Here is a 27,952-nt window from a genome sequence, read left to right on the forward strand (position 1 = left end):
TTGCTTTATGTCAAGGTTTTGGGAGTTATTCTGCAAAGTGAAAGGCCACCAAAGCTAGGAATGTGGATACAGATACAGAGATTAAAGATAGGAAGTTCAGAGTTTATGGTATTGAGATGTGCATTTCCCGATCAGGCGTCTGAAAATCCCCAAAGTCATCGAATGCACCATTAGTGTAGGCCTTTATACTGTACATCTACTCACTCGTCACGACAGGCTGAACATGAAGCAACTTCTGTCAGCTCTCCAGGGATAGTTAGGTCCTGTAAATAGTGTATTAATGCTCATATGTTATTTTTTTTTTAAAGTGCAAATAATGATTTATGAATACAAGTCAGTTGTCAAAACATACACACACACACACACCAGCATCCTGTCTAAATGTTTATTTAATTGTAAACACTGTGAAACAGCATGTCCAGGTGTAAGCGGTGGTTTATAACACTGTAGCACCACAGTTGACCTAAAAGCACTGGTGAAATATCATGAATATAGTTAAAGCATCAAATTTATGTAGAGTGGCGCTACGACCATAAAGTGAAACACTATGAAACTGATCTATAAATTCCATCATCAATATTTGCGACACTTGTATTTCCCCATAGAGGTGCGGAGGGAAGAATCAGGTCGACGCTGCCGCCTTCTTCTCACACACATCACGCGAGGACCTGGAACCAAAAATGAGGACAACCAAAGAGTCTATGCGCAGAAGTCAAATCAAGTCAAAATACGAGTGTCCCCATTCAAAAACACAGGGACAGAAATGATCTCACCTAACCAGAAGCTGCTGATGTTGCTGCTGCTGCTGCTGCTGGACAATTATCTGTTGGTCGAAAACAAAAAAGTCAGGAGTCTTATTTCCTCTCAATATCGGTGCCTGTGTGTATAGAACTGTATACACTGATCAGCCAAACATTATGACCCAGCTGAACTGAATGACACTACGGTTCCTGGGGTGGTTAGTATAGATCAGGCAGCAACCGAATATTTTGTCCACAATGCTGATGACTTAAATGTCCAACATATTTTGAATGGGATTTGTTAAAGTGATACCAAACCATCGGGAAACAACCGGGTGTGAGTCAAAGGGCCCCTCAAACTGGTGCAATTTTAATATTTTCAGAAGATTTGAACCACTATGGTTTTCATAAAAAAATTGTTTTGAATGTTTCAAACCATTCTCAGTTCAGTTTTGCACAAAGAAGAAAAGTGTGAGAATATGGAGATGAGACTTCAGCATATTAACCTGGTCTTCTTCTATTGAAATCTTAATCCCCCAGTTCTGCACTCCTTTTCTGAACTTCATTTCTGACAATAGGATTGTCAGAGAATCAAAGATACTCAGTTGTTTTACATAATTGTCATGCAACGACAAACATTTGTATATCTGTGTATACAGCAGCTGTGTCATTTTATCTGGCAGATCTCAAGCAGGCAGTTTGCAACATGTGTGCACCCTCAAGATGCATTTTGATCTATATTTCACTGGGAGTTTGTGCAGGATTCATGCAACAAAACTAAAGTACCAATCTAATGTGATTTAGAATGAGAAAGATTATTAATTTGGGGTTTGTTTTTGGTGATGGCTGGACCACTGGGTCAGAGCATCTCCAAAACTACAGCTGCTGAGAGGCATTCCCAGTCTGCAGAGATCAGTATCAAGCATTGACCAAGGAAGGAAAAGTGGTGAACCAGTGAGAGCAGAGGCTCAATAGAGGCAGGTGGAGCCTTGAAGGCCCCACCGCTCAGTGTCCAGGGTTTAAAGGATTTACTACAGCGCTACCATCCTGGTGGTAGTTATCACAGCTCGCCTTCAGAGGTCTTATATAGTCCAGGGAGGTTTTGTTATATTGTTATGGCTGATCGGTGTATTTGCATCAGTGTGCTCCCACCTGCTGAAGGCGGAGTCAGAATAGACTCTCTGGGGAAACCGCGAGAAAGAGCAAAGGCTTTGAACCTCTGGATCACGTCGTTGCGGACTCGCTGAGTGCGACCTGCAAACATGACGGAGCGGTAATGAACCTCAGTGACTCTGAAGTGCAGCGGAAATGTGTTTGGATCGTGTGTGTATGTGTGTGTCGCACCGTAAAGAGCCACCTGTGTGTACTCTCTGTGAAAGACCTTGTGTTTGAGGACCACAGCGTAGTCAGTGTAGTTTGTGTCCACCACAGTGATGTCCTTTACCATGTTGTGGCCTGCAAGGATCATGAAAAAACAACAACAACAATAACACAATATTTAACGTAGTGCGATGTGGAAATTCACCCAAAAATAAATGCACACACAGTATGAAGATTCATTCTGAAAGTCATATTACAAATATAAAGAATATCTAACAATAGCAGCAATAACAGATTATCTTTCTATATTTAACACAATGTAAAAAGAAAACCCCCAAGTTGTACAGTGCAAGTCAACAGCAGTGATCAAAGAATAACATTTCAAAGTTAATTACAAAGCAAATGTATAAAACATTTGTATTGTGTAAAAGGAGCAACACGGGAAAGGTATCATGCTATCATCTCTAACTGTATTTCTGGAACTTGTTCAACTGGTTCATGTGGATACTGTTTTTGTTTTCTCTGGAAGTGTTTGCTCATAACGTTCCACTAACATTTTATATAATGTCTCAGACGTAGTTGGACAGCATCCTCTTCTGTCTTTTTTCAGGCTCAAACTATAAAAGACTTACGTGTGCTGAAGTATGTGAACTGTCCAGCCACAGGAGTCTTCTCATAGTAGTATGTTTTAACCACACAACCTGCAGGACTGAGGCACACAGAGAAAAATACATCAGTTATTTTAAATTTGTCGCTTTCCCTCTCTTCTGTGATTGACACACATATTTAGACGTCTGTTTAATTAAACTGCACCGACCCCCCACCCCCTTTTATTGTTCTTGTAAAAGTGCCCCGATATGGAAATGGAGATGGGAAGACCGAAACTGAAAATTGGACATTCAAGGAAGCTGCTCATTTCAAATTCATCACCAACTGCCTAACAGAACATTTAGATGAATTATTTTCATTTCATCATGTCTTACTTTGTGACAGTATTAACTTTTAAGCAACGAATGAGTCAGGAAATATGGTGTTTAACTTGCTGACAAGTTTCAACTGCTTCTGCAGTCTTCCTCATCATGTGTGATGATCTGTCATCGTTTTATATATAAATACATGAATATAGATAAAACAACACGTCATCACACATCAGACGACACTCTGAGGAAGACTGCAGAAGCAGTTGAAACATGTCAGCAAGTTAAAAACCATATTTCCTTGCTCATTTGTCATTTAAAAGGTTTGTATACATTTACCTGCCTTCATCTATTTAGATTTCACTTTGATTGGATGAAAAGACGAAAACCTCACTAGAAAGGGAGAGAAGGATAGGCTACGGAATGATAATAAAACTACTGTGATGACATGTTGAGACTGATGAAGACAAAGGAGGAAATTTTCCATTCAAGAAATGTTTTACATCATTGGCCCAGGAAACAAAAACAACTGCAAGGAACATCCGTCAATAAGACACATTGTCAATAAAAACCAAGGAGATAAAAGCCCCTGTATTTTCACTGATCACCCTTGTGCCCAGACTCACGTGGCGTCCCACATGGTCAGGTTAACGTTGCCGTTTGGCAGCGCTGCGATGAAGCCCATGGAGGCCTTGATCTTGTCTCTGAAGGGAGCAAAGCTTGGAGAGTCGTAGGCGAGGCCCACGCGGTACCATCTACCTGTAAACTAAACACACAAACAACTGTTTCAGCTCTTCTTTGGGGAGAATTCACCCCCCCAAAAAAAGGTGAAATTCATAATAGTTTTGATGCTTTAGAAATCTATCATTTGGTGTGTATTTCAAGAACATTACTTCATGATTTCTAGCAATACTTACAAGTTCAGGTTAAACAAAAACAAAGAACAGCCATACACTATATATAAAGGCTGAAAATAAAAAAGGTTTAGTATTTATTACAACTAGGAGGTGTATTTGCAGAACTAAATAAAGAACAGACACCGTATTTAGCATGTATTTAAGGAAGAAAAATCATGTTTGTGGGATAAATTTAAAATAACCTACGGTGCTCATGTTTATCGCAGTGAAGGACACATCGACCTTTGAAAAAGCAGCGACTTATCGGTTTTTAACACTGCTGCCAACCACTGCATTCCCTCATCCGTGTAAATAGTTGTTTTTCTAAAAACAAAGATTGTTAAGGTTGATTTCTGAAGGTTGATTTCCATCCTTGTTGCATAAACAGAATATCTGAGCTGATTTCTCTAAAATGCAAACAGATTTTACCTGCTGGCCCATTTTTGGGGAGCTGCCTTAAGCCTTTGCAGATTAAGGGCAGACATTCAAAACACAGCCTTTTTTTTTTTTTTTTTTTTTTCCAACTCACATCAGACTGCCAAGAAAGTGACCTTTTGATAAATGTGGGTCGATCTCATGCAGTTGCCTCAAATAAGTCAAAGCAAGCAAATAAAACCCTTCTTTTCAAGTCCACAACAACACTTGTAAGCTGAGATTCTCTTCCAGGACAATGGGCGTCGACTTGACTTCAGATAATTGAAATGACTGTTTGTTTTGGAAGTTTCTCAACTCTGACTAAGCACACACCGCAGCACACTGTGTCCCATCAAAGACGACACCAATAAATAAATAAATAACACGAGAAAAGTGGTAAAGTGACATTTGTTTTTGTTTGAAAATCAAACTGATTTCATGACTATCACACACCGTGACACTCAACCCAGTGGTTGTCCACCTTACCCTCTGCAGGTTGAAATCCTTCTGCGGCTTCACATCTGCGTGAACCATCATCCCGCATAGCATCGCCATGGCAACGGCGACCACGTAGGTCCTCATATCTGCGTCGAGAAGAATCAAATTGGTGGGAGACAGCGCGCTGAGCGGTTGAAACGGGGAGTTTGACCTGAGCCTAAAATGAAGTTAAGCAGTGAGCAGACAGGCGCTGAGTGGCAGAGCCTGTGGCAGTGTTTGCTTTTTCTGCTGATCCACCCACCTGGTTGCCAGCCAATCATCACCGAGGATCTGGGAACAGTGGCCAAGTGTTGGAGCCCTGTGGCTTCAAAACAACTTCTCCTCTCTTAGACCTCTCCTTCATAGGTGCAGCAGCAGGTCATGATGTGGTTTATCGGCATCAGCTGAGATTCACGTGCCGCGCTCACAAAGAAAGACACAAAAGATTTCACAAGACCTCGGCTCACGCTGCAAGACACAGAAGGAGGAACAAGCCTCTTCTAAAACCACATCCCACTAACGTCTGAAATGATGAAGGAACTTCCAAACGACAACAGACACTTTTTTTTATCTTACATTCCCTAAAGCTCTTATGAATTTAAAGTTTTCTTTTTTTAAATGGTTCACACTTGAAAACAGTCATTTTTATCCAGTTTAAAGTATTAGGTGGGCAATAGAGAAGTTAAAGGGCAGCTGCAGTAAACATCTGAGCTCAGAGAACAGCCTTTGCAGACATAACCAAAGAAGTAAGTGGAGGAACAGATTTAATTGTGAATGTTAAAATGTTAAAAGGCTTTTTCAGACCTGAGTTTAGATGAAGTCGAGTAGAAACTAATCAAATAAATACATTCAGTGACTAACATTGAGGTTTGTGTGGTATGAGCATGGCTTCTGGAATTATAAATATAACATGAATCTAATATTCTGCTTTACAGTTAAACACTGCTGTGTTTTGAGAGACACCTAATAATTCATGTTCAAGGTGAAATTAAACAATGCTGTAACACAGAAATACCCAGTAGAGCAAGACTGGTATCTATAACCTAAGAAATTAATGCCATTTACTGAATTGCTAAGCCATGAATTAAGAAAATTGTGTGATTTGAAGTTAAATGTCCTCCAACAAGACCTGCAAGTAGAAACTTGAAAGTTTAAACCAAACTTCAAACCTCCTTTGTAGATTATTTGGCTCAGTGACATTTGAAATGTCAGATAAGCTTATGAAAAGGTAAGTTCGCACAGCTCCTGTGAAATATTTATCAGTCATGTCACCACAGGAGCAGCTTACTCAACAGTTTCTGGAAGATGGGTTTCCAAAAATTTAATTTGGAATCTTTCACTTTATCTCATTTTGTGTAATATGGGTCATTTTCTCATTCAAAGTTCAACTACGACCACAGAGATGTTTTAATTTAATTGGCTCCATCAAGTTGCTTTGTACTCAAAATATCAGTAAATTAACAGTATGAAAACGTGAATGAGTTACTACGGTTGAACGAATGACTGCTGAAGGTCAATAATAAACAGTTTAACCAGTGTGATCTTGCTAAATTGTGGTTTAGGCTGAAATTGATGTTGCAGGCTGTGTAAACAGTGAATATAGGCCAACAGCGAAGAAAGCAAATGAACCCATAAAACACACTTTATTTTTTCAGGCCTTTCAACTTAGTGGTTTCACTCATTCCGATTTCCTATTAATTCAACAGGTGATTGAGTCATCACTCTACTGAAAAGATTAAATTATTTAGAAAATTGATAATAATTCTGTCAAAACCACAGATTCAGATTATTCAGTCATCTTTCCAAGGTTGCATTTATTTATATTCTAAGAACAGAAATCTTTTAAGTAAACATTTCTGAAACTACTTTTACTTCAGTCATGAAAAACATGCTAAACGTATCAGACTTCTATCCTTGAGTCAAGCATTAATCAAAGTATTAGATAATTGTCATTTTCGGTCGACGAAGAGCCACTTGGTGAAAACAAAACCACATGATAAACTCTGTAAGCGTAGGTGTGTATTGGAGATAGAGGGGTTTAAATAAATAATCATTCGTTTTCAGTATAGTTCTCGGAAATCTGTCCCAGAGGAAATGAATCACGATATCGTATGAGTATTTTGAAAAGCTTGAGGTCTGTAAAGACTCCCAGCATATGAACTGAACGAGGCTGAACGATCCCACCAAGTGGCCGGACGTTCAGTGGTCTGATGCGCTCTACTGACTGTGTGCACGCACGCACCGTCTCATTTATTATCCCCCGCCGTGGCTGATAGGCCCCGAAGGGGGATCTTGAAACAGTCTCTGTACGTCCGTCCGTCCGTTCGAACGTTTCTACCTATATCTCGGCAACCCCTGGGCCCACAGTGACCAAACTTCACATGTGGATACATCTCAGAGGGGGAAGGGATACTATGGTGACCTTGACCTAATTTGCATATTAAGTAGGTCACAGGGTCACGGAGTGCTTAAAAACACATTTTGGGCTCTGGAGGCCTAGGTTTTTGAGCTAGGGCTCTGAAATTTTATACACACATGATACACACTCCAGGGATAACCTCCAGTACACCAAGTGACCTGACCTTGACCTTGAAGATTGGTAGGGTCTGAAGTTTGCTCGTCATGGTTGCACAATACATGTATTTTCATATAAACATTTCTCCTCATTTCTCAGCAGTTCCTGGGCCCACAGTCACCAAACTTCACACATGGACACTCCACCTGGGGAGAAGGGGCACCATGGTGACCATGACCTAATTTGCATATCAGGTCACAGGGTCACTAAGTGCATAAAAACACCTTTTGGGCTCTGGAGACGTATTTTGACATAGCTTATGAAGAAGACCTTTCAGATTCTACATAATTATCTACTAGGACAAGGAACACCCTCTAGTGTACCAAGTGTGCTGCCTTAGAGCTGGCTTTGTAAGAAAATATAAAGCCCTCCGGCGGGGGATTAGCCGAGCAACGGCCTTCTTGTTATATACTATTTGTGCTTTATATTTTGTAAGGTGGCCTTGTAAAGTTGATGCAAGTTAAAGGTGGGAATTTGGACTTGAATTGTGGAAGATTTGTCGCCAGGGATTTTTTTGCTTCGGTGAAGTGCAAGTAACGTTACAGGGTGATCAGAAAGTCTATACAGCTGAGCCACATCAGAGATCCATGGTTGCATGCAATGTAACATTGTTAGTTTACCTCCAATCAAGTGTTTGCCGCAGAGAACTGTGCAAGTGGACGGCCCCACTTTGTGCCTTCTGCCTTCTTTCTCCAAACAGTGATTATCCACCGTCGTCGACGATTTTCACCCTTGGGGAACAAATGAAACGACATCCTGTCTTTCCTCACATTGTGGTTGGAGCAACCGAAGGTCACGCATGATTTTGGCATGTTTAGTCTGCTCGGTAATCTAATCTGCTCCCTCGGAGAGCACAGAGACAACGCCCAGCAAACAGGTCACTGCACTGACACTGCAGCAGAGACTGGGGTGATACAGCCATTTGGTTTTAATGCCGACATCAGCTGAAACAAGTTTTGTGTTTTAATATCAATCATCCTGCAACACGTCTGAAAACCACCATCACGGGGTGAGATTCACGAGGAAACTGTGTAAGATTAGAGCTTAGCTTCTCTCTGAATCACCTGGTGCGCACACAGCTTCACCTTCTGGTTTGTTACCAAAATAAATACTAAAACGGCAGTTCGAGTAAAATGTATGATATTGAATCTATTTAGCTATGGAGAACATAAGTTTCTTAAAACACGACAATGGCAACCTAAACTTCAGTGTTTAGCTTAACAGTGGCTGCTTTTTATTTCAAAAAAATAATAACAATTTAAGTCAGACAAGCAGTTTTCAAAGTGTGGTTCAGGTTTAACCTGAGTTAGAGAGCTTTAAAGGGGGTGAAGAGTAAGATTAAGCTGGGGGGGCAATGTAATTCTAAAGTGACCATTTAAATTCAACTTAAGACAAAATGGTTCACAGTCCTTGTGAACAATTTAAATATTTTTTTTTAATTTTATTAATGATTTTTTTTCCATTCGCAGCACTGCTTTTACCTAAATACATCATGTATACAATGAGCCTTCAGTGGACAAGATGACATCAGTGTGTGTGTCTCACACATCTCACAGATCCTCCAATACAGATTCTGCACAGGCCGAAAGCCACAGCCTGTGCAGTGGGACTGAAAAATATAAATGACTTTAAAAAAAACAACAATCTCACAAATAGGCAGACATTTAGGAGCCATGACAGGGAAACCGACAATCAAAAAGTGCAAAAAGTTGAGTGACGACTGCTGATCATAGTAATGAGAAGAGAGAAATGGATCATAAGGAATCTGATCATTGTGACTCACCATCATGTGATATCAGAAGGTGCTTTACACACAAAGACTGACAGTTCCTCACTTCCACATGTTTTTGATCATATCTTCATAACGTTTAACTGAATTTATACACGAACTCCAAATGCATACCAAGAAGTAATGAATCTGATCTATCAAATGAGATTATCAGTTAATTCATCTGACCTGGGAAAGAGTCTCAACACACTTTCCTTGTCAATTAACAGTTAAATGTGCTTGCCAACATTAAAGAGTAATCTAAAACAGGGGTTTAGCATAGCCTTTAAATATGAATAACTCCAATTTGTTCTCGCAATTTTAAAGCCAAAAAATAATTATATAAATATAAATAAAGGTCAGCCTGAACATGTTAACATCTGATTTTGAAAAATGTAACCCCATCCAGGACAGTTTTGGCCATGTTTGACAGCTTTGGTTCAACATTTTGCTTTTTATCAGTGAAATTGAGTTTAGTCATCTGATTTGTACTTGATAAAATAATAAGTGGTCTGTGGTTGTAAATGTTTTTTATTTGTTCTCCTAAAAGAAGCAGAACCCTGACTGACTCCTAGTGTCTTAAAAACAAAAGGAAGAAAGAGCGTTGTTTTTGTTGATGCTGAATTCCATCTTTCTTCACACCAAATGCACACATTTCACACAAAGAAAAACAAAATCAAACACACATAAATGTGAACCAATCAATGTATAATTAACAGTTCAAAAAAAATAAATAATTTAAACTCATTAAAAATAAAAAGCAAATTTAAACATCTTCCTCAGAGTGCTCTGTTGTGGAGCTGTTGATTCACTACCCTCGCCCCCCCGCCCCCCTCCCCTGGTGCTCAGGGTTGACGAACGCAACCTTCAGTCAAAAGCAGCCGAACAGCCGAACCGTGTTCTCAGCGCACACAAATCACACTTTATAACATCACCGCCATTAGTCCCACGGTTTCTTCTTCAGACATTCAAGGAGAACATTTCACACTCATCATTAAAGAATAAATACAAGAAAGGGAAAGACAGAAAAAGCAGCAACAAATCTCATGTCCCATCAAACGGCTGTGTTGGTCTTTTTTCTTTTCTTCTCTCTCCTCAAAAATTGGGGGGGAAAAAAAATAAAACACAGGTGAGAACAACTTTGTTGGTCGTTGCCGTCAAGGTCAAACTGTGCCAGTCAGTGCGCAATGTAAAAACTAGGAAAAGCTGGATATTTAAAAGCAGTCTGTGGCCAAAGCGTCGCCACAATAATGACATGAATAACAAGTCTTCTACACTATAGGCAGACTTTAAAAATGGCTCGTTCCAGTCACTGTTGGCAGCAGCCTGCCTCTGTGGACTGTAGGTGAACTTCGTCTGTGGTCGGTCACCATGGCAAAGATAAAAACATCACAGGATAATGAATACTACACACAACAGGTTGTTTGAGAAATGTTTGAGGGTGTAGATGGTTCTATGGTTATGATAGCTGGCCTGATGAGACAGATTTTTTTTGTTTGAAGTGATGAAATTTATATTAAATATGACAAGAAATGTGTGGACATCATTTCAAAGTCAACTGAGGAGAGCAAGATAACCAACAAGGCCCCTCTCAGGCTTTTTTTTTAGTCTTGTAATATCATCTCCAACCACTAGAGGTGGACATTCCTGATGGGCCACGGTCCGGCAATGTTTTAATGTGTCACAAGTTCAATAGTGACTCGTTATCATGACGGACTGTGGCCTTCTAGGAAAACAAGTTCCCTCCTCTGCTCTGGTGTAGAAGCATCAGGTGAAAACTGGCAGTGGACACTTGTGGCAAACACAATAAAGCCTAAAACTCTTTGCAACCATCAACTAAAAAGCAAACATTGGTCGAAACACAGTCAGACTGGACTCCACACCGACTCGCCACCAACATCCAACACACAATGCAAACATGTCTTAAACACTGGAATCATCGAAAAGAAACCTTTACTAAACTGCAATTAGGAAACATGGGATGTACTCCACTACTGATCAATAATGCAGACAGAGTAGAGAACTGATGGAAACAGCAGCCATCAAACAAGAGTCACCTGCTCAAAGGGAATGAGCGCCACCATCGAGAGGAAAAAAATGGATGATGGGAATAGTAGGATGGGTGGGCAGGAATGAAAAAAAAAAAGGCTTCAAGTAAAAGTGCTTAGCAAATGGGAATTTAACGTAGGCCAACAAGATCTCTAAGACAACCCAAGTAAACAAATTAAGGTGACAATTCAAACTGAATCAAGACCAGAAGAAAGGGAAATAACAAAGGAAATGCTGGGACAGCAGCATTGGAAATTTTGGAGCCCGACCCACTGAACAAAACCCTCCTCCTGCACCTGGCAGGATGAAGCAGGTCATTCATAACATGTGGTTTTGATCTCAGAAGCTTACTTATCATCATCTGGGGGAAAGCTTTGTGAGGTTACTATGACTCAGAAAGGAGAGGACAGACGGATGACATCAGAAACTAGAAGCTGAATGAGTGAGTGAAAGCGGTGCAACATCAGGAGAGCAGTGAGATCCTGTGTGCGGGCCCGGGCCTGTGAATCTGGGAGGTGAACTCGCAGTAAGGCACAGTGCTCTGCTTGTGGTAGATGATGCTCATTCATGCTGCTACAACCTCCGATGACAGCTACTGCAAAAGACAAACATTACAGACAAAGCCTCTTTTCCCCCTTCTTCTACTATTTTCTACATCAACACAACCCCTCCAGGTCGTGTGTTCCCACGTCCCGCCTTTAAATCTTTGGATCGTTCAGCCCTCTTTAGCACCATTTAACCATTCGCGACACGAGTCCTCGCCGATCAGGTGCTGTCTTTTCTTTTTTCCTCCTCTCTGTCTTCAGTCAAGTTGTCGTCGTCCTCCATAAGCATTAGAAGAAAATGCACGGAGCCAAGTCAAACTTTGAGGACAAAGCCTGCACAACGTGGCCACACAAACATACTGCCAACCAGCTCAGTACGTGAACAAGTCCAGTTAATCGAAACAGCCCCATGCGTTCAGCCCAGGGATGAACCGGTCAGATTGCAACACTGTGAGTTTCAGCAGCTGAGAGAATCAAATGCATTTCATTTTGAAGGTCTCCAAAAGCAAATAAAACATGGATTTGGATACAATTAAAGCAGAAACACATAAAAAAAAATTATAATAATAATAACACATGAATTAAAAATGTCCACATTTCTGTAAATAAGTAAATATTAAAAATTAAATATATTTGGTGTGATGCAAATAAATTTTAACTCAAAGCTCTTCTTATGTGAAGTGACAAACTATTGCACTACAAACAAAGGAGCCTTATTGCACTTTAAAACCCTTCAGCTTCAACCATTAGTCCAAATTGGCTTTTGTGTTTTAAGACTTCAAAAGCTTTACCTCACATTCTTACGTTTTTGTTTTGTTTCTTTTTTTTCCCTTTCCAAAAATCCCAGCAGGCTTCATTACGTTCACATTGTTTTCCGTTGAGCAAAAAGACTTGACACATATTCAAGGAGATACAGTTAGAAATGTAACCTCAGAAAGACGACGGGTGTCAACCGTGTCACAGGTTTGTCACTTCTGGCTGATTGTGCAGGTTCAGTGGATTCTGCAGAGATGTCAGTATTTCATTAATCTCATCAACATAACCGGGTACAGAGGCGAGAGTTTAGGTCCACGTGGGTTCCTCTGTCGTCCCACACACGTGATGCACTGAGTACACTTTCTTCAACAACGTCCTTTCAGTTATTCTTCCTGGAGTTTCAAGTTTTTTTTCGCATTTTTTGGAGGTCGGGCGGCCTCTAAATCCTCATCGTAATGAGAACGGGTTGTCTTAGAGCTGCTTGAGCAGGGAATGCGTGGACGTGACGGTGCGTTTTTAAAGTTTTCAAAGTTATCAAATAGACCTGATTACCGGGCTTGTGCGTCTCTCTGTGTTTGCTGAGGTAGCGAGAGAAGCTGCTGGGGAGCGTTCAGAATGGATCGATGGGAGTGTTACGCTGCGAGTTTCTGAGTGTGGCGTGCACTAGCCTGTTTTTAGGACTTTTGTCCAAAGTGTTTTTGGAATACAATGCCTGTTTACAGAATTTTGTTGATCTTTGCAAGTGTATGGCTATTACTTTTGTATATGCGTCTGTTGGGACAAAAATCCTCTGCTATCCAGGTCACGCAATATTGTCTTCTTTTATCTGTAATCGTACGCGTGTGTGTGTGTGTGTGTGCGCGCTTATGTGTGCATGTTTGGATGTTGCGGTCGTCCTTCTCATCACAACTTGTGTTTCCCTGTCAGGATGGAGCGGTAAAGCTCCTCGTTCAGTTGCATATAGCGCCCTCTGCTGGAGTCCAGGAAGAACAATCTGTCCGACACCGCAGTGGGGTCAAAGCCGTCCCGGCGCAACTCCGTTTTCTGGAACTTAAAAGTTCCTGGGGACGAAAAAAATAAAACAAATAAATATAAATGATGGCTGTTTTCACATGCAGTTAAGTTTGCTTCATCAATAACACTAGCTGCTAGACTTATTTTGATAAAAGAACAGAAACATCATTTGTTTGAATCTATGGGACACATCTTTAATCAAGCCAACTCCTGCAAAGGATGTTTATTGCTTTTATTATTCTAGAATTTGAAAAAAAAATAAAAATAAAATAGAGTACAATTATAACATTAAAGTTACATTGTATATTGAATACATCATTCTCGCTTTAGAACCAAGTATTTTGAAGAGGCTCTGTTGGATTGTGGATAAACAAAACTTAAGAAGATGAAATAAAACAGTTTTTATTTATATGAGTGGTTTCAAAAGCTTGAATGAAACCAGTTTCATTTAAGAGGAAAGCTGCGTTCCAACTTTTTCCGGAGATTAAATAGGTTGTTTTTTTTAGTTAAACAAACAACTCTGCTATTACCGCAGAAGTCGGTACTGAAACACGAAAAGAGCTTTGTACCTGTTTTGTTGACCTCTGGAAGGAAGCGGAGGAAGACGGGTCTGGCGTATGGAGGAAGGGCCTTTTCCATATCCTTCACAAGCTTCTCCAGGTCAGAGGAGTGAGACGGATCAGCAATGGCTGCCATTCCAGCTTTTCCCTCGGCTCCTGAGCACGCAGAATTAGCACACAGAGTGTTTATTAGTGGCAACCAAGAGGTTTAAGATCAGTTGAGTTGGTGCACTGAGGCCAAAACTCTTGTACCATAATATATTGAAAAGAATAATTTGTGATTTTAAGCTTCACTTTCATGCCATATGGATTCATTGTATTATTTTATTTGCTCAGCAGGTCACTGTGTGATATTAACGTCTTCTATGAAGACTCTAGGTTGATGTTGTCTCACTGTATCTGTCATATGTTGTCAGCTGTGACCTGTTTGACTCGTCTTTTTTCATACACAGCACTGAGCATCAACTAATCTACTTTCCTCCTTTTGTAAATCAATAAACACATCTGATCTAATCAGACCAACTGGAAAGTGCCGTCAAGTCATTTGTCTTTTCGAAACACTGAAGCCAAAATGACAGCTCTGCTTTATTAGTAATGACAACTTAAAATGATTTAACACACACACCAGGTCAAGGATGAGTCGAGACATCACAGCTGTAACAACTATAGCTTTCAACACGGCACAGTTCTTGGCAACCGACAGTCCAGTATTTTTCTTTTCCTTCTACATACTGCAGTATCTAGTGATATGAAATGTATGCTATCTGTCTCTATCTATCTGCGAGGTGTTCTCACAAGTTTAAACTTGATATGCATTGATGTGTATAAATTTAAAGCCATCCAAAGAAACCAGCACAACATTGTACTATGAGTTTTACCTACTGTACTATTCTGAAGGGGAGACTTTGTTTCCCCTTATTTTTGAGTAATATTCTGTATACATTCTGTATATAAACAGCAACAAAAAGGCCCCAGAAACAAGCAGAACATGGATGTGATCCCTGTATGCGTTTTTTTATTATTTGCATTCATTTTTAATCTTGTTTACCAGTTTGTTGTTGTAGCACTCGAGATTTCAGAATGTAAAGTGCACTTAAAAATGTATGTTCACCACTGCTTGGCTCAGCCAGTCAAATGTCAGGTACGAGAAATGAACAGCAATTTAGTGATCATAGTGAGAGGATGAAAGGGGAGTTACAGGTGCCGGACATTGTTGTTAACAAGCGGCTCAAAGGCTTTAAAAGGTTGCAGCTCCAATGCTTTGGATAGCAGTGAGGATAAAAAACAGTGTCAGGGAGGGCAGACAGAAGCAGAGCAGGAGAGCAATGATAGCTCCAGTGAAAGCAGCAAGGCAGGAGATTTGTGCGAGGAATAGTCTGAAGAAATGGTAGAATTTATATAAAACTGGATTTAACAAGACATCTGAAAAATTGTGAGTGTCATTAGATTAACAACTGCTATTTTTAACATATTTACTTTAGAAAGTTAAAGCCATGTTTTCATGAAAGCCAAATATGAGCAATGTAAAGGTGGTTTTATCGCATCTCATCTTGCATTCAGACCAATAAAATAATTCAAAGCACAATGAGCCGAGACATTCACATTCTCAGCTTTTAAAGGTTGTTAGGACCTAACTGACACAGCAACAGTGTAGAACAGACAGATGCTGGTGGTCCCACCTTCATTCATTAATCTAGTTTTGCAAGTGATAGGAAGAGGGAGGTCAAATTTATTACATTAGAACTAAATATCGATGCTTGTTGATTTAAGAGAGTTCTGTCTGTTGGCCATATTTCTGGTATATCCTTGTGCTCGGATCATTTGTCTAATCGGCAGTGAAGCAAAGAGTTTTATGGTCCTCATAATGATCAGAGTTGCTCATCTCTGATATAACAACAAATCACAAAAAGTCACTTCCCAACATAAAACCAGGTAAAAGAGAGAACGTGATCCAACATTGCAACAGCTTCTCTTGAATTGAGGACATTTTTTTAAACCCAAATGCAAAAATATTGTTACATTTATTCAAATATGTGAAAATAGAAACGGTACCTGGCACTTCCACTCCGTACACAACCACATCCTTCATGTCCAGCAGCCTGCTGAGAGTTCCTTCAACCTCGGTTGTTGAGACATTTTCTCCTTTCCAGCGGAAAGTGTCTCCTGTTCGGTCCTTGAAGTACATGTGGCCGTACTTATCCATGATCAGCACGTCGCCTGGTGAGAGACAGTCGTTACTATACCCAACTGGACACAATCAATTCCAGTATTAAAAAAAATAAAAAAAATGTGCGAGTGAGTAACTAACCAGAGAGATAGGCACTGTCTCCCTTCTTGAACACACTGTGTGCAATCTTCTTGCTCGTTGCCGTTTGGTTCACATAACCATCAAACCTTCTCAGAGGGTCGTTCTGAATAATCCTCCCAACCAGCTGCCCAGGCTCACCTAGAGAAAGACAGGGGGTTGACATTTTGCTCCAAAAGGTCTCAGACATGACTAAAGTGCCTTTCACTTCCTACAAACATGCTATTGTGGTATAATACTGATCTACCTATTATAACAAATTGACAACATTCATAGTTTAGGATCTCATGAATTAGCACAACAACTAACATTATAATAAGCTTTTGTTTGTCAACTTCCAAACAGACACATCTGCTGTGTATTGTGCTTACATCCTTAAAACCACCTCCACTGTGTGAACATGTTTAAGTATACAAACTTTAAAGGGATCATATTATGCAAAATTCACTTCTCATGGATTCAGTAATATACATCGCCGTACCGAGAAATGACACCCCAGAAGTGAAGAAAGTCTGTCATCTCTCTCCCTGGCTTGTTTTTGATTTTTTTTTTTTTTAAGTGTGTGCTCCAACAAGTGAATCAGAAATCCAACTCTCTATAGTGTCATTGGGGGTTTAGCCAATCCCAATCAAGATAACGCCTCCCTTTAACCCTCACACAATGAGGCAGCTCTGCTCAGGCACATGGCCCCGTGAGAGGAAGTGCTTCCTCCTCTTTCCAAGATGGGCATGTGTGGGTGGAGCCAGGTCAGCTCACACAGACTAAGCAGATTGTAAATGCAGCTCATATGATCCAATGTTCAAATGGATGAAAAATATGATTCCTTTAAAGTTGGTGTTAAATACATTCATACAGAAAACCTACCGGGTTTGCAAGGAATGCAAACGCCATCAGGTCCCCTAATAAGCTCCATGGTCTCTTCGTCCACCCTCACCAGTCTGATGGGGTAGATGAATGGTAGAATCTGACTGTTGAAACCACACGCTCCAATCTGAAGAAGGAAGCAAAACACATCAGCAACCGACACAAAATTGTGAGCAAGTGCAATCTAAGCATGTTTTCACCTTGTTATCAAAGTTGCCCAGACTGCAGTTGCACTCAGTGGCTCCATAAAACTCTGCAATCTGCGGGATGTTGAAGCGGTTCATGAACTCTTCCCATATGGACTGGCGGAGCCCGTTGCCCAGCGCCATGCGCACCCGGTGCTGTTTCTCCGTGTCTCGAAGTGGCTGGTTCAGCAAATACCGGCAGATCTCACCGATATACTGCACAATCTGAAGGATGGCAGAGAGAGTTTCAAGATAAAATGTTTAGCCCTGTTGTTTTTCTCAATATCACGATCAGTCTGTCCCGCACTAAATGCAAGTCGTGGCATGTTAAAATACACTTACCGTACAGTTGTATTTGACACAGTCATCCCAGAAACGGGAGGCAGAGAACTTCTTTCGGATCACAACAGTCATGCCGTGTATAATACACTGGCCCACCCCCACAATGTTTCCTGTTAACAAAGAAGAATATGAAGTTTCTTGTCGTCTTTACAAAATGTACATAATATTTCTCAGAAACTGTCACGCTTTGCCATATTATCAGTATGGCATAGACCGTTTTTAATAATTATGGACTTGCAAAAATAAAATTGAAAACTTGTTGATCTAAATCAATCAACATGTATGAGTGGGCTTGAAACATAGAAAGAGTGCTGGCCTTTGGTTGTGTTCACTGCTGGAGTGAGTTTGCTTGTGGTGGGTGGGAACATGAGTCAAACTCTCAATCCAACCTTACACAAATAATTTGAATCTCACTTCTCATGTTCAGTATATTTTGCATACTGGTAGAGTGAAACGTAGAGCTATTTACACCTTCTGGTGAACAAATAAGACATCCGAGATGAAAACATACCAAAAGGCATGTTGATGTTTTAAAGGGGTCATACTATACAGCTTTTCAACACTTTCACAAGGGTTTTGTTGATCATCGTCTTTGAACATTGTATTCAAAGTTTATTGCCCCAAATCCAGCTTTTCCTTGATGGTCATCCATTTGAACATTGGATGAGCTGCATTCAGAATATGCAGTGTCTGTGTGAGCCCGAGTTGTGGGAGGGTCAAAGGGACAGACTACCATGGCTAAACCCCTGATGACACTCTATACGGTTTGATTTCTGATTTGTTTGTTGGAAAAAAAAAACACTTGAATTTTGCATATTATGACCCCTTCTTAAGCTTTATTTTGGTGAATCCCATGGTCTTTGGTTTGATCACTTTCTATGAAATAATCAATCACAACATGGATCACAACCCAAATAATTTCTCAGTATATTCAACATGTTTACGATCTGCTTGTCAAAAATCTCCAAAGAGGCTTAAAACGGATCAAACCTGCATGAAAGAAAACAAAGCACAGCTTTGAAAACGGCCTCAAGAACACACACCTGCAGAGTGGTAGAGTGGAAGGCAGTCATACAAGACATCATCCGGGGTCATCCTGAACCCGTAATAGACTAAAGCTGCCATGCGGTAGTACCTGAAAGACAAGGTGGGGAGGGTCAGGGAAATACATAAGGTGATTAAACAAGAAACAAAAAGGAACCAGTTTGATGTAAATCTCCAAAAACACTATTCATATAACACACGACAGCTTCATGGATCAACAAGAGCAGCAGCAGATCCTGTCGTGAGCTGCATGCCTCATTCATACCTGCTGTGCACAACAATAGCAGCTTTAGGCATCCCAGTGGTTCCTGACGTGTAGATGTAGAACAGGCGATCTGAAACCGGTGACAGAGAGAGAGTGAGAAACGTCGATCAAGAAATAAATGTGGTTCACATGTCAAGATGAACCCTGTTTTACATCCACCAATCCAACAACATGTTTTCCAAACGAGCTTATAAACTTAACGCTAAGATATGATTAGCTACACTGAGCTCTGTTCCTTAATTACATACATTTTTATAGCGAAGAATATCAGCTCATTTTGCGTAATCTGGATTGAGGTGGAGTGCAGCAGAATGTGTTTTTAACAACGACAACAAATGAGGCACTTAGGTCAAATCTATTTTTTTTTTTAAATGCTATAAGCCCCAAAACACTGCTCAATAAAAAGAATAAACAGTGCTTTAAGGCTATGATACGCAGTTAGAGAAGGGGATTATAGAAGTAAAAAGAACACATTTAAAACATTTAGCGACGCATTTTCCACAAGCGAATGATCTCTGTGCATAGCCATACAAAATATATTGGCTCATATTTCCGAAGACTGTTAACGGTAATTTCCTAGTCCAAAGTAAATATTGTAACTGAAATGACCCTGTAGCATTTTGATCGAAACCACTCAAGCCACCAGAAACAATTTGGTTTTGAGCAATAAGCCATCAGTGAGCGATTGCAGCAGTTTACATAGTGAGGAAGAAAATGGTTTCAGATCGCCCTCAAACTAAGACCCAGTGAGTGTCAGTTCTCCAAATCCCCTTTGCATTTCAGTTATGGGAGCATTGCTTGCTAGAAATATGATCAAGCTTTTCCAGGCAATATACGTAATCATTGAAACTGTTCTTATAATCCATTCTTCATTTAGTCAAACTGTCAACGCACTGACGTAGAGAAGCATCCAAGTTCATTCTATTGTGATTGTTTGGCAGTAATTTCTTCCAAATGATATTTAATACCCCAGTCTTACCAGTAAATAATCAAAAGAACAGTTTGGTTATACTGAAGAGAATACTTATAAGGGTGAATATCATGTAGAATAACATGTAGAAATTAACATCTAGAAATGAATGTATTCATGATTTCAGAAATAAAGTCAGATGTAAAGAATACAATTAAAATATATCTTAAGAAGAAAGCTTATATTTTATCCCTAAAATAGTAAATACGTTTTTTTTCCCCCCAATTGCATTTCATCAATAAAGTGGCCCAATCATAACATTAAATCACTGTGTATACACATTTTGTACCTCAAGATAAACAATGAAAGGGTTCCAAAAGGTTCCTACAAGTTAAATTTAAGACGTTTTAAGACCTTTTTAAGACTACTTAGAACAGATGTTAATGCCCATGCTGTGCCAAAGTCGCTAAACACAATACAGCAAAAAGAAATATGGCAGCAAAACTTAAGAGCTACAATATCAAATTTAATACCTTTTAAAAAGATTTTTTGAGGTATTAAATGCAGATTTGTAAATTCAAATACTTTTAAGATCCAAAGGGAACCCTGCAGGCAATACGAGTGTTAGATGGCGTGTGCACTGTAACTTCCTGGTTATCAGGGATGTCATTTTCACCTGTGAAGCAGCTTTGTGGCCGGCGGGGCAGATGGGAAGGGGCATTAGCCAGCAGCGGCTCGAGGCACTCTGTTCCCTGTGGAACTCGTTTGGGGTCCCAGTCTCCAGAGCAAAGCATCTGCACGGCCTTCCTCATCGAACTGTGGACCTCCGACACGGCTGCAAGTCATGATAAACACATTCAAGTGGATTCAGTTGATGTAATCAATAACAATGTCAACATAGATTTTTAGGCTAAACCACCTTTTTAGTACTAAACCACGTCAGAAAGGTTGAAATGCAGGCAGAAGGAGAAATTAACAAGAATATGGTTGACTTAGTGATTTAAAGAATCGGTTTAACCAGAAAAGACGCAAACCTGTGACATGCAACAGTGAGAAATACAAATGAAGCTGAAACGGTCTCATATATTTTTCTTACAATAGACTAATGCTACGATCGTTGGTTTCTCCATGGCAAAAAGGCGGAGTTTTTCTGATTACAGACGACTAAAACAGACGACAGGTTTAGGATCCACTTGCTACAACATTTAACCCACTGGAATTGACTGCGCCATCAATCCCAGTGTGAACGGTTCAAAACCCGTTGGCTCTTTATTGCCGTTGGGCTCAGGGCTTTTCGGTGGGCAGGGACCCAAAACAAGGCCATGAAGAGAATGAAATGGATCCGTTATGTCTGTTAAGTGCACCGAGCCACTCAAATATAAGTGGCGTCCATGTACTCGACAATTACTGTGAAACATTCTGAGCCCGTGTCTGTTTCAGCTTCTAGGGTTTGGAAGCTTTCTGAGCTGCAAAACATTCACAGACATCCACAAAGGTAGAGGTGTCAAACATGAGACCAGTCAAGCAGAGAGACAAATCCAGCCTATAATATTGCGAAATCTAAAGAATGACAAAGGAAGCTATCAGTTTTGGGGGGGTTTTTTTAAGTAAAAGTAACAGCAATGATCTACGATCTTATATATGAAGCTATCTATCTATAAAGACAATCGTCTGGCAAGGAAGATTTCCTGTTGCATTTATTTTAATCAAAACAATTCCAGGTTATATTTACTGATTAAAAACAGCATTTTAAGAATGCACCTGTACATATTTGCAGTAAAAACAAAGGGAAACTATTTGAATTGTCTGCATTCATAATTTAGCATGTCGTCATTTTATGCTCTTGCTGTTTGAGGTCAAACTGTGTGACCTGAGAACTTAAATGAGTTTGAAGCCGTGCTGTAAACTACTACATCTGGAATGTTGATGCCAGATGATTGACACCGTTCAACACCAGTGAATGTTTTTATTCTTTGTAAACATTAGTCAAACAGCTACTTGGAGGCCACATAAGTTACATTTTCATTCATGACACTGATGGTTTTTAGCAACTAACTTCCACGTTCAAACCTTTTTTTTTTTAAACAATTAAAAATGCAACCATCTCTTTCAACCAGATTTCCCATGGCATTATATCACTTATTATCACTGTGATATCACTTAGCCTGTTGATAAATATGTCTATTTGCATCTTTTGGTTCCATTTCAGAAATGCTACCGTGGAACTAATAAGAGCTTCATAAAAAATTTGACTTTTTAAAATATGGTTCAGTCCAGGAGACGGTCCAAAAACATTTACTTGAGGCTAATTTGTGACTTTAATTGTTTTAAGATGTGGCTGGAAATTATTTTTGGGGTTTAGAACTGGTTAAACCTAAAACTTGAAATCACAAGCAATATGTGGAATTTGTTTGTGCAGTATTTGGTTAGCTTAGCATAATCAGCAGTTGACTATTGTACTTTATATCTCCGTCTACATTTCACCTTTTGTGCCTTTTATCAGTCAAGTTTATCTCTTATCAAGCAGAACTCGTCTCAGTCGAGCACGGACCTTGAACGCTGCACTTTGGTGGCATAGGCATTTTTCATCTCTCATTACTTCTTTCCATTCGTGTGCCGTTTAAAGCTCTCCCGTCCGATATTGAAAAGACACCTCCTTCAGAAACCATTTATCTTTTATGACCCTTGTTGCGTTCTCCCCACACCACTCACATTACGGGAAGGGTAGAACAACAGACATCAGCATAAGCAGACGTTCGTCTCGCTTTAACAGTGCGCATTACAACCCTGCTCCGCCCTCCATGCTCTTACCCTCAGTGAGCTCCGAACCAAAGATCACAGCTTTGGCATTGGAGATGGTGACGCAGTGTACTAAGGCCTCCAGTCTCAGGTTAAAGTTGATCAGAGCAGCTTCGACTCCGATCTTGGCCATCCCCAACCAGAGGCCGACGTACTGGGACCTGTTCTCCATAAACAGGGCCACCACATCACCCTCCTTAAGAACGAACGCACAGAAAGACATGGTGTCAGACAGAGTGATTGTTTCTATCCGTAAAATGGAAACGAGATATCGTTTCTCATTCTGAATGCTTTGACGAGTGTTGAAAAAAATTAATAAAAAATCAGTGGTATTCTCTCTCACTCTATGCGTCAAGCTGCGATTGGTAAACGTACCCTGAAGCCACGCTCCAACAGCAGGTTGGCGACTTTGTTGGAATATTCATCCAGCTGCCGGAAAGTCCACTTCTCTCCCGTCCCTTCAAAGATGAGCGCCGTTTTGTCGCCATGACGCTGCACCGTTTCAGCAAATATCTTGGGAATGGTGTTCTTCTCCCTGAGGTGCCGTCTGACGTTCATCTTCACTCGCAGCAGAACGCTCGCCGCACTGAGAGAGCAGAGACCAAAAAACATAGGATTATAAATTTAAAAAAAGACAACTAAGAGAACTCTAACAATCGCTGCAAAGTTATCAGATCATTCACATCACCGGATCAGCTGATTATCTGAGGTCATGTGAAATGAATGTAGTGTGTAACCACAAAACAACAATGCAACTTATGATGGGTTTTCAGTTTCTAAATATAGAAACGTGCTCCTATTAACAGCCACAGGGGCACAAAATACTCATGAATGATAATAGAATATGCTATAATAATGGGTTGTGGCTTGTGTGAAGTTTAACCTCACCTGGAAATTCCAAATTAAGCTAATTTATTGACTGTGTTCTGAAAAGAATAACACCAGACATGAGCGTAAAGGTAACTCATTATTTTACATTTATGGTCCAAAGGCAGAGATGGCAGTCATTTTCTAGAGTAGTAAATAATTACAGAAACATGATAAAAACCAGGAAGCCATAGAGCTTCATGTTTCTTTTATGGCAGGGATAATATGCTTCGCCCGGCCAAAGTTTTAGTGCCGTGTTTATCTGCAGAGCCATAACCTTTCCCCACACAGGCCGTTCTGACTTTTTCATGTTTGTTATTGTGAAGTTGTTTCTGCAACTAAAGATCAGCGAAAACTCTACACAATTCATGAATCTCTTTGTTTAAGCTTTTTTTTTTTTTTTTTAAATAATGCTGACTTACTGTGCACAGGGATAATTATTAAATCCTCAGATTTACGTTTTTTTTATTCGATTTCATGACTCACTCACGACAACAATGACAGATTCTGGCTCACACAAACGCTGTACACCTTTCAAATGTGCCCGGCAAAAACGTGTAGGCTGGAATTTGTTCAAATACACAAGGTAAATTCACTAACTTTAATGACTATAGAGCTCTGATAAACCACATTAGATATTCGGAAATATTGAGTCACTCTGGAAAATGTACTGTGTGCATGTTTTTCACTTTTATATTTCAAACATTGATAAAGATAACTACAGCATTTGCTGCAATAAACTCATATTATAGCTACTGAAGTAGAAGTAATCACATAAGAGAAGCAAAAATTGTACGTTTTTAAGAAATGAGAGATCTTGCCGATTTTCAACTCAATTTCTTAATTGGCCAACTTCCACAATACCCTTTGTCGTTTGATGGGAAACAAGTGAATCAATGCATGCAGCTTCCAACTGCAAATATTGGCCTTCGGTGAAACAGCCAAAAGAATTCACTCTGAAACCACTTCAGTTTTCTTTGTGGAGGAATATTCGATGGCACGTTTTGAAACAGGAATATCCAGTTTGGTGTAGTAAAGTTTACAAGCACATTTGCAATTCCATACTTGTGATAAGACTTCAGCTGTATGTGCAACTCAAACATCTGAGCCAGTCGTACAATACAGTTCTTGTCAGGTGTAAAGGATGTACAGACCAAAGCTGTTGGTTTTTTTTTTTCCTTTCTTTTTCCGACTGTAGTTTGTACCGAGTGTTCAGCAGGTACCCATTTTTAATTATTAACTTTGGCACTGTAGCCATTTGTCACCGACTCACACTCACCATGTTTACTCTGATATTGTTCAATTTCTTCACCTGACATACAGGCAAAACCCCTGGAAAAGGTTCTGATGCTACAAAATCTGCAGCACATTTTTCATCTCAACTATTTTTCAAAGATTCCTCCGTTCAGAGGCTAACCTGGTGTCACTGTGACGCGTACACCTTGCTTCAGATAAACAGAAACATCTTCAGGAATCTTTGTAGTTGAAAGGCCTTTGAGTGTTTTCACAGCAACATGTTTTCTATTGTTTTGGCCTGAGAAGACCTCAGTGATGCAATAAATTTGATCCGACATTGACGAATGGTCTCAAACTGTATTGTGCCACCCTTGAAAATGTACTGCAACATTAAAATAATTTATTTTGTTTTAACCAACAGTGAGGCCATGACAGCACTGCACTCATACATGCATGGCAGAACCAAGAGACGACAGATTTCACCGTCAGTGCTACAATTCTCGCAAACTAGTTTAGGACTACTTCGGAACTGGTTAAGAATTTGTGAATAGAAAAAGATTTATATTGTTTGCAGTTTAATAAAAAGTATGTGCTTTGTATGATCTCTGTCTACCAGTATGAATTGCATACATCATTGCCAGTAAGATAATGACCAGAGTTGGAGAAAGACCATTATAAAACAGGAAACTCATGCTCCTATAAATACTGCTTGTTTTGAAACCGTTTTCTCTTTTTTTGTTGAATTTATTGAATCACATGTTTTTCATCATCGTTTACCGTCTGTAACCTGGGCATGTTTAAGGTGCTTTGCACTGAAATAATGCAAAATCCATCAAATCCATCGCGGCATTATATCACACAACATTTTGTTCACGCTTACTGTAAGTCTCTGCCAACTGTTTTGGCGAAGATACGCAGAAAGCTCCATCCTCCACTTCCCAGATAGAAGATCAGGATGGCCGGAAGAACTTGGTACCACGGCAGGCCCACCAGCAGTCTCAACACAAATAGCAGGGCTGTGCAGCATGCTAGACGCATCATCCTGCAAATATGCACACACACATACGGACAGATACAGAAAAATGGCTGAAGGTTACAGATCACGACTACTAATCACAAACATTCAGACATAAACACCAATTCAGTAGGAGAAAGGTTACATGTGGTGAAATGGAACAAATCTTGACTGGGCATCTACCAAGGAGCCAAGAATGTTATCTGCTGTGATTTTGTTTCCATATCCTGCTAAGCTCTAATAAACTGTCAACTCATATTGAAGGAATCCTGTGTAATGTTACTAACGACATTTGAAAGAGTAACAAAGTAAAAGTATAAGAAAATAGTCATGTAATTCTGAAAATAAACAAAGAAATGAATAATCGGATGAGTCTGATTTCGCAATCAAATTAATTTGCATGCAGCAGAGTTTTGGATGTCCATAGGACAACTCTGACAGGAAAGACTAACGTGGAGGTTGCATTCAGTTAAGGCATGGATCATTTCTAATTCTGAAGGAATAAACAAGTCTTGTCCAAAGAAAGGAGCATGTAAGGGAAAACAAAACATAGCTTCTGGTCAAACCGAGTCATAAATGGGGGCCATTATTGGCACTGTGAGAGTGGCAACACTTCAGTGTCTTGTAGATTGTAATCACGACGAAACCAAGTACACATTTTGCGAAAATAACATATAAAGGTTACTTTGAAAAGTTAGAAAAATGCTTGATTTTTCTTTTCTCCTGCAGCACTATAGAACGCTTTCAGATGGTTCTATGTGAAACCAGCGAAAGGAATCAAAAGGCAGCATGTGTTGACAGTGTGCTGTGCCACATGATAACCAGAAAGCTGACCCTAAACAGCAAACGATAGGCCTTGCATGTCTTATAATATATTTATCAGGTTGTGTGAAAACAATACACTACGGCTGTAACTATGTTCACCGTGGCTTCCTGATGATTTCTCCAAAGCGTGTTAATTTAATAACGAATGGTGAGGATTTTAAAACAACACTGGCGCCAGCTGGAGAAGGGTGCAGTGAGGGTATGTCACATATCAAGGAGAATGGATGCATTGAAAAGGACAGCGAGAAGGAATAAGAAAGGGAGAGAAAGAAAGAAAAAAAAAGAGCTTCATCATGCGCTGCTGCTGCTGCTGTGAACCCGGAAATCTCGAAGACGCGTCGAAGCATCACATTGCGGGAGAAGGCGATGGCAGGTCGGTGGGAGGCTCAGCCCATCGTGGTAAGGGTACACCGCACTGATCGGGCCATGTGCGCTTCAGACGCGGCCTCCTCCACCGCCAGGTGCCAACCGGAGGGACAAAAACCTGATGCGTGTTTTCATGGTAACAGGCGCGCGGAGAGAGTGTGGTGGGGGGGGATGCGCAGCGGACTGCGCGCATCGGCTTAAAGGAAGCGGACGGACAGTGTGACAGAAGGAGCACGCTGTCCACGCGCACATTATGCATCTTTCGATGGCCAGAGGGCCGTGTGACATCAATGTAACGCTCACGTGTCCCGGTTTAGAGGAAGAGAGTCCTCACTGGGCTTCGGTCTTTCTTCTAACGGGAATCATCATAATAATAATCAGACTAATAATAATAAACCTGACCGACCCGCCGAGTTGAAGAGCGCGGGGGCGCACGGCCAGCCGGGACCGACACGTCCCTCGTATTATTTTTAGTACGTTTTACATACCTTGCACCTCTTTCACGTCGTCACTGCATGTAGCTGAGCAGAAAATCCCAAACGTGAACCTCGTCGTGTGCGATTCCACCTTGATCGGCTTATCGGCTGGCCCGGTCGCCCCTCTCCTCCTCTCCTCTCCCGTCCTCTCCTCTCCTCCCAGCTAACCGACCGAGCACCGCTGCTGCTGCTGCGGCTGGCTTGACGGAGGCTCACAGACGGACGCAGACGCGCACCGGGATCCCCTCCTGTCGTCAGTACGGCGACCCGCTGTTTGCTCCCCAATGACCAGGCGCTGTGCGTCGACTTTCACCCGGCGATCATCATCCGTTCATTGTCACGGTCATATATATCAGCCCCGGCTTCATTGTGACGGATCAGCTCGCAGCCAGGCGTAATTCAAATGACCTTATAATTTTCTT

At 40.5% G+C, this 27,952-nt stretch overlaps 2 protein-coding genes across 3 annotated transcripts; both read right to left on the bottom strand.

Moving 5' to 3' along the window:
- Window positions 1–393: 393 nt before the first annotated feature.
- On the bottom strand, window positions 394–4,967 carry ptgdsa (prostaglandin D2 synthase a). Of its 2 annotated transcripts, none has more exons than XM_080509600.1 (7): window positions 4,774–4,967; window positions 3,604–3,743; window positions 2,693–2,769; window positions 2,085–2,195; window positions 1,893–1,994; window positions 774–823; window positions 394–699 (listed from the first exon to the last, which is right to left on the bottom strand). In XM_080509600.1, exons 1-6 carry the CDS (start codon window positions 4,867–4,869, stop codon window positions 774–776), a joined length of 576 nt encoding a protein of 191 aa, XP_080365726.1. In that variant the 5' UTR covers window positions 4,870–4,967; the 3' UTR covers window positions 394–699. The 2 variants fall into 2 exon arrangements, with proteins under 2 accessions (XP_080365726.1, XP_080365725.1); XM_080509599.1 differs by having other exon boundaries at window positions 395–668.
- A 4,687-nt stretch (window positions 4,968–9,654) lies between these two features.
- On the bottom strand, window positions 9,655–27,843 carry slc27a4 (solute carrier family 27 member 4). The gene is made up of 14 exons (XM_080510255.1): window positions 27,543–27,843; window positions 25,729–25,890; window positions 23,121–23,331; window positions 22,758–22,941; window positions 20,623–20,781; window positions 19,037–19,106; window positions 18,771–18,862; window positions 17,728–17,837; window positions 17,401–17,610; window positions 17,201–17,327; window positions 16,340–16,477; window positions 16,084–16,248; window positions 14,041–14,187; window positions 9,655–13,518 (listed from the first exon to the last, which is right to left on the bottom strand). Exons 2-14 carry the CDS (start codon window positions 25,887–25,889, stop codon window positions 13,361–13,363), a joined length of 1,932 nt encoding a protein of 643 aa, XP_080366381.1. The 5' UTR covers window position 25,890; window positions 27,543–27,843; the 3' UTR covers window positions 9,655–13,360.
- Between the last annotated feature and the right edge of the window lie 109 nt (window positions 27,844–27,952).

This window comes from Blennius ocellaris (assembly GCF_963422515.1).
Source record: "Blennius ocellaris genome assembly, chromosome: 15".
Taxonomy (NCBI): domain Eukaryota; kingdom Metazoa; phylum Chordata; class Actinopteri; order Blenniiformes; family Blenniidae; genus Blennius; species Blennius ocellaris.

Excerpts from the sequence above, each read along its gene's own strand:
- slc27a4 (XM_080510255.1), bottom strand. The coding sequence starts at position 25,889 with ATGATGCGTCTAGCATGCTGCACAGCCCTGCTATTTGTGTTGAGACTG. Across the intron at positions 17,328-17,400 it reads TGGGCAACTTTGATAACAAG|ATTGGAGCGTGTGGTTTCAA; the intron begins GTGAAAACATGC and ends TTCCTTCTTCAG. Across the intron at positions 14,188-16,083 it reads GTACGGAGTGGAAGTGCCAG|GAGCCGAGGGAAAAGCTGGA; the intron begins GTACCGTTTCTA and ends CTGCGTGCTCAG.
- ptgdsa (XM_080509600.1), bottom strand. The coding sequence starts at position 4,869 with ATGAGGACCTACGTGGTCGCCGTTGCCATGGCGATGCTATGCGGGATG. Across the intron at positions 2,770-3,603 it reads CTGACCATGTGGGACGCCAC|TCCTGCAGGTTGTGTGGTTA; the intron begins GTGAGTCTGGGC and ends TGTGTGCCTCAG. Across the intron at positions 1,995-2,084 it reads CACACAGGTGGCTCTTTACG|GTCGCACTCAGCGAGTCCGC; the intron begins GTGCGACACACA and ends TCATGTTTGCAG.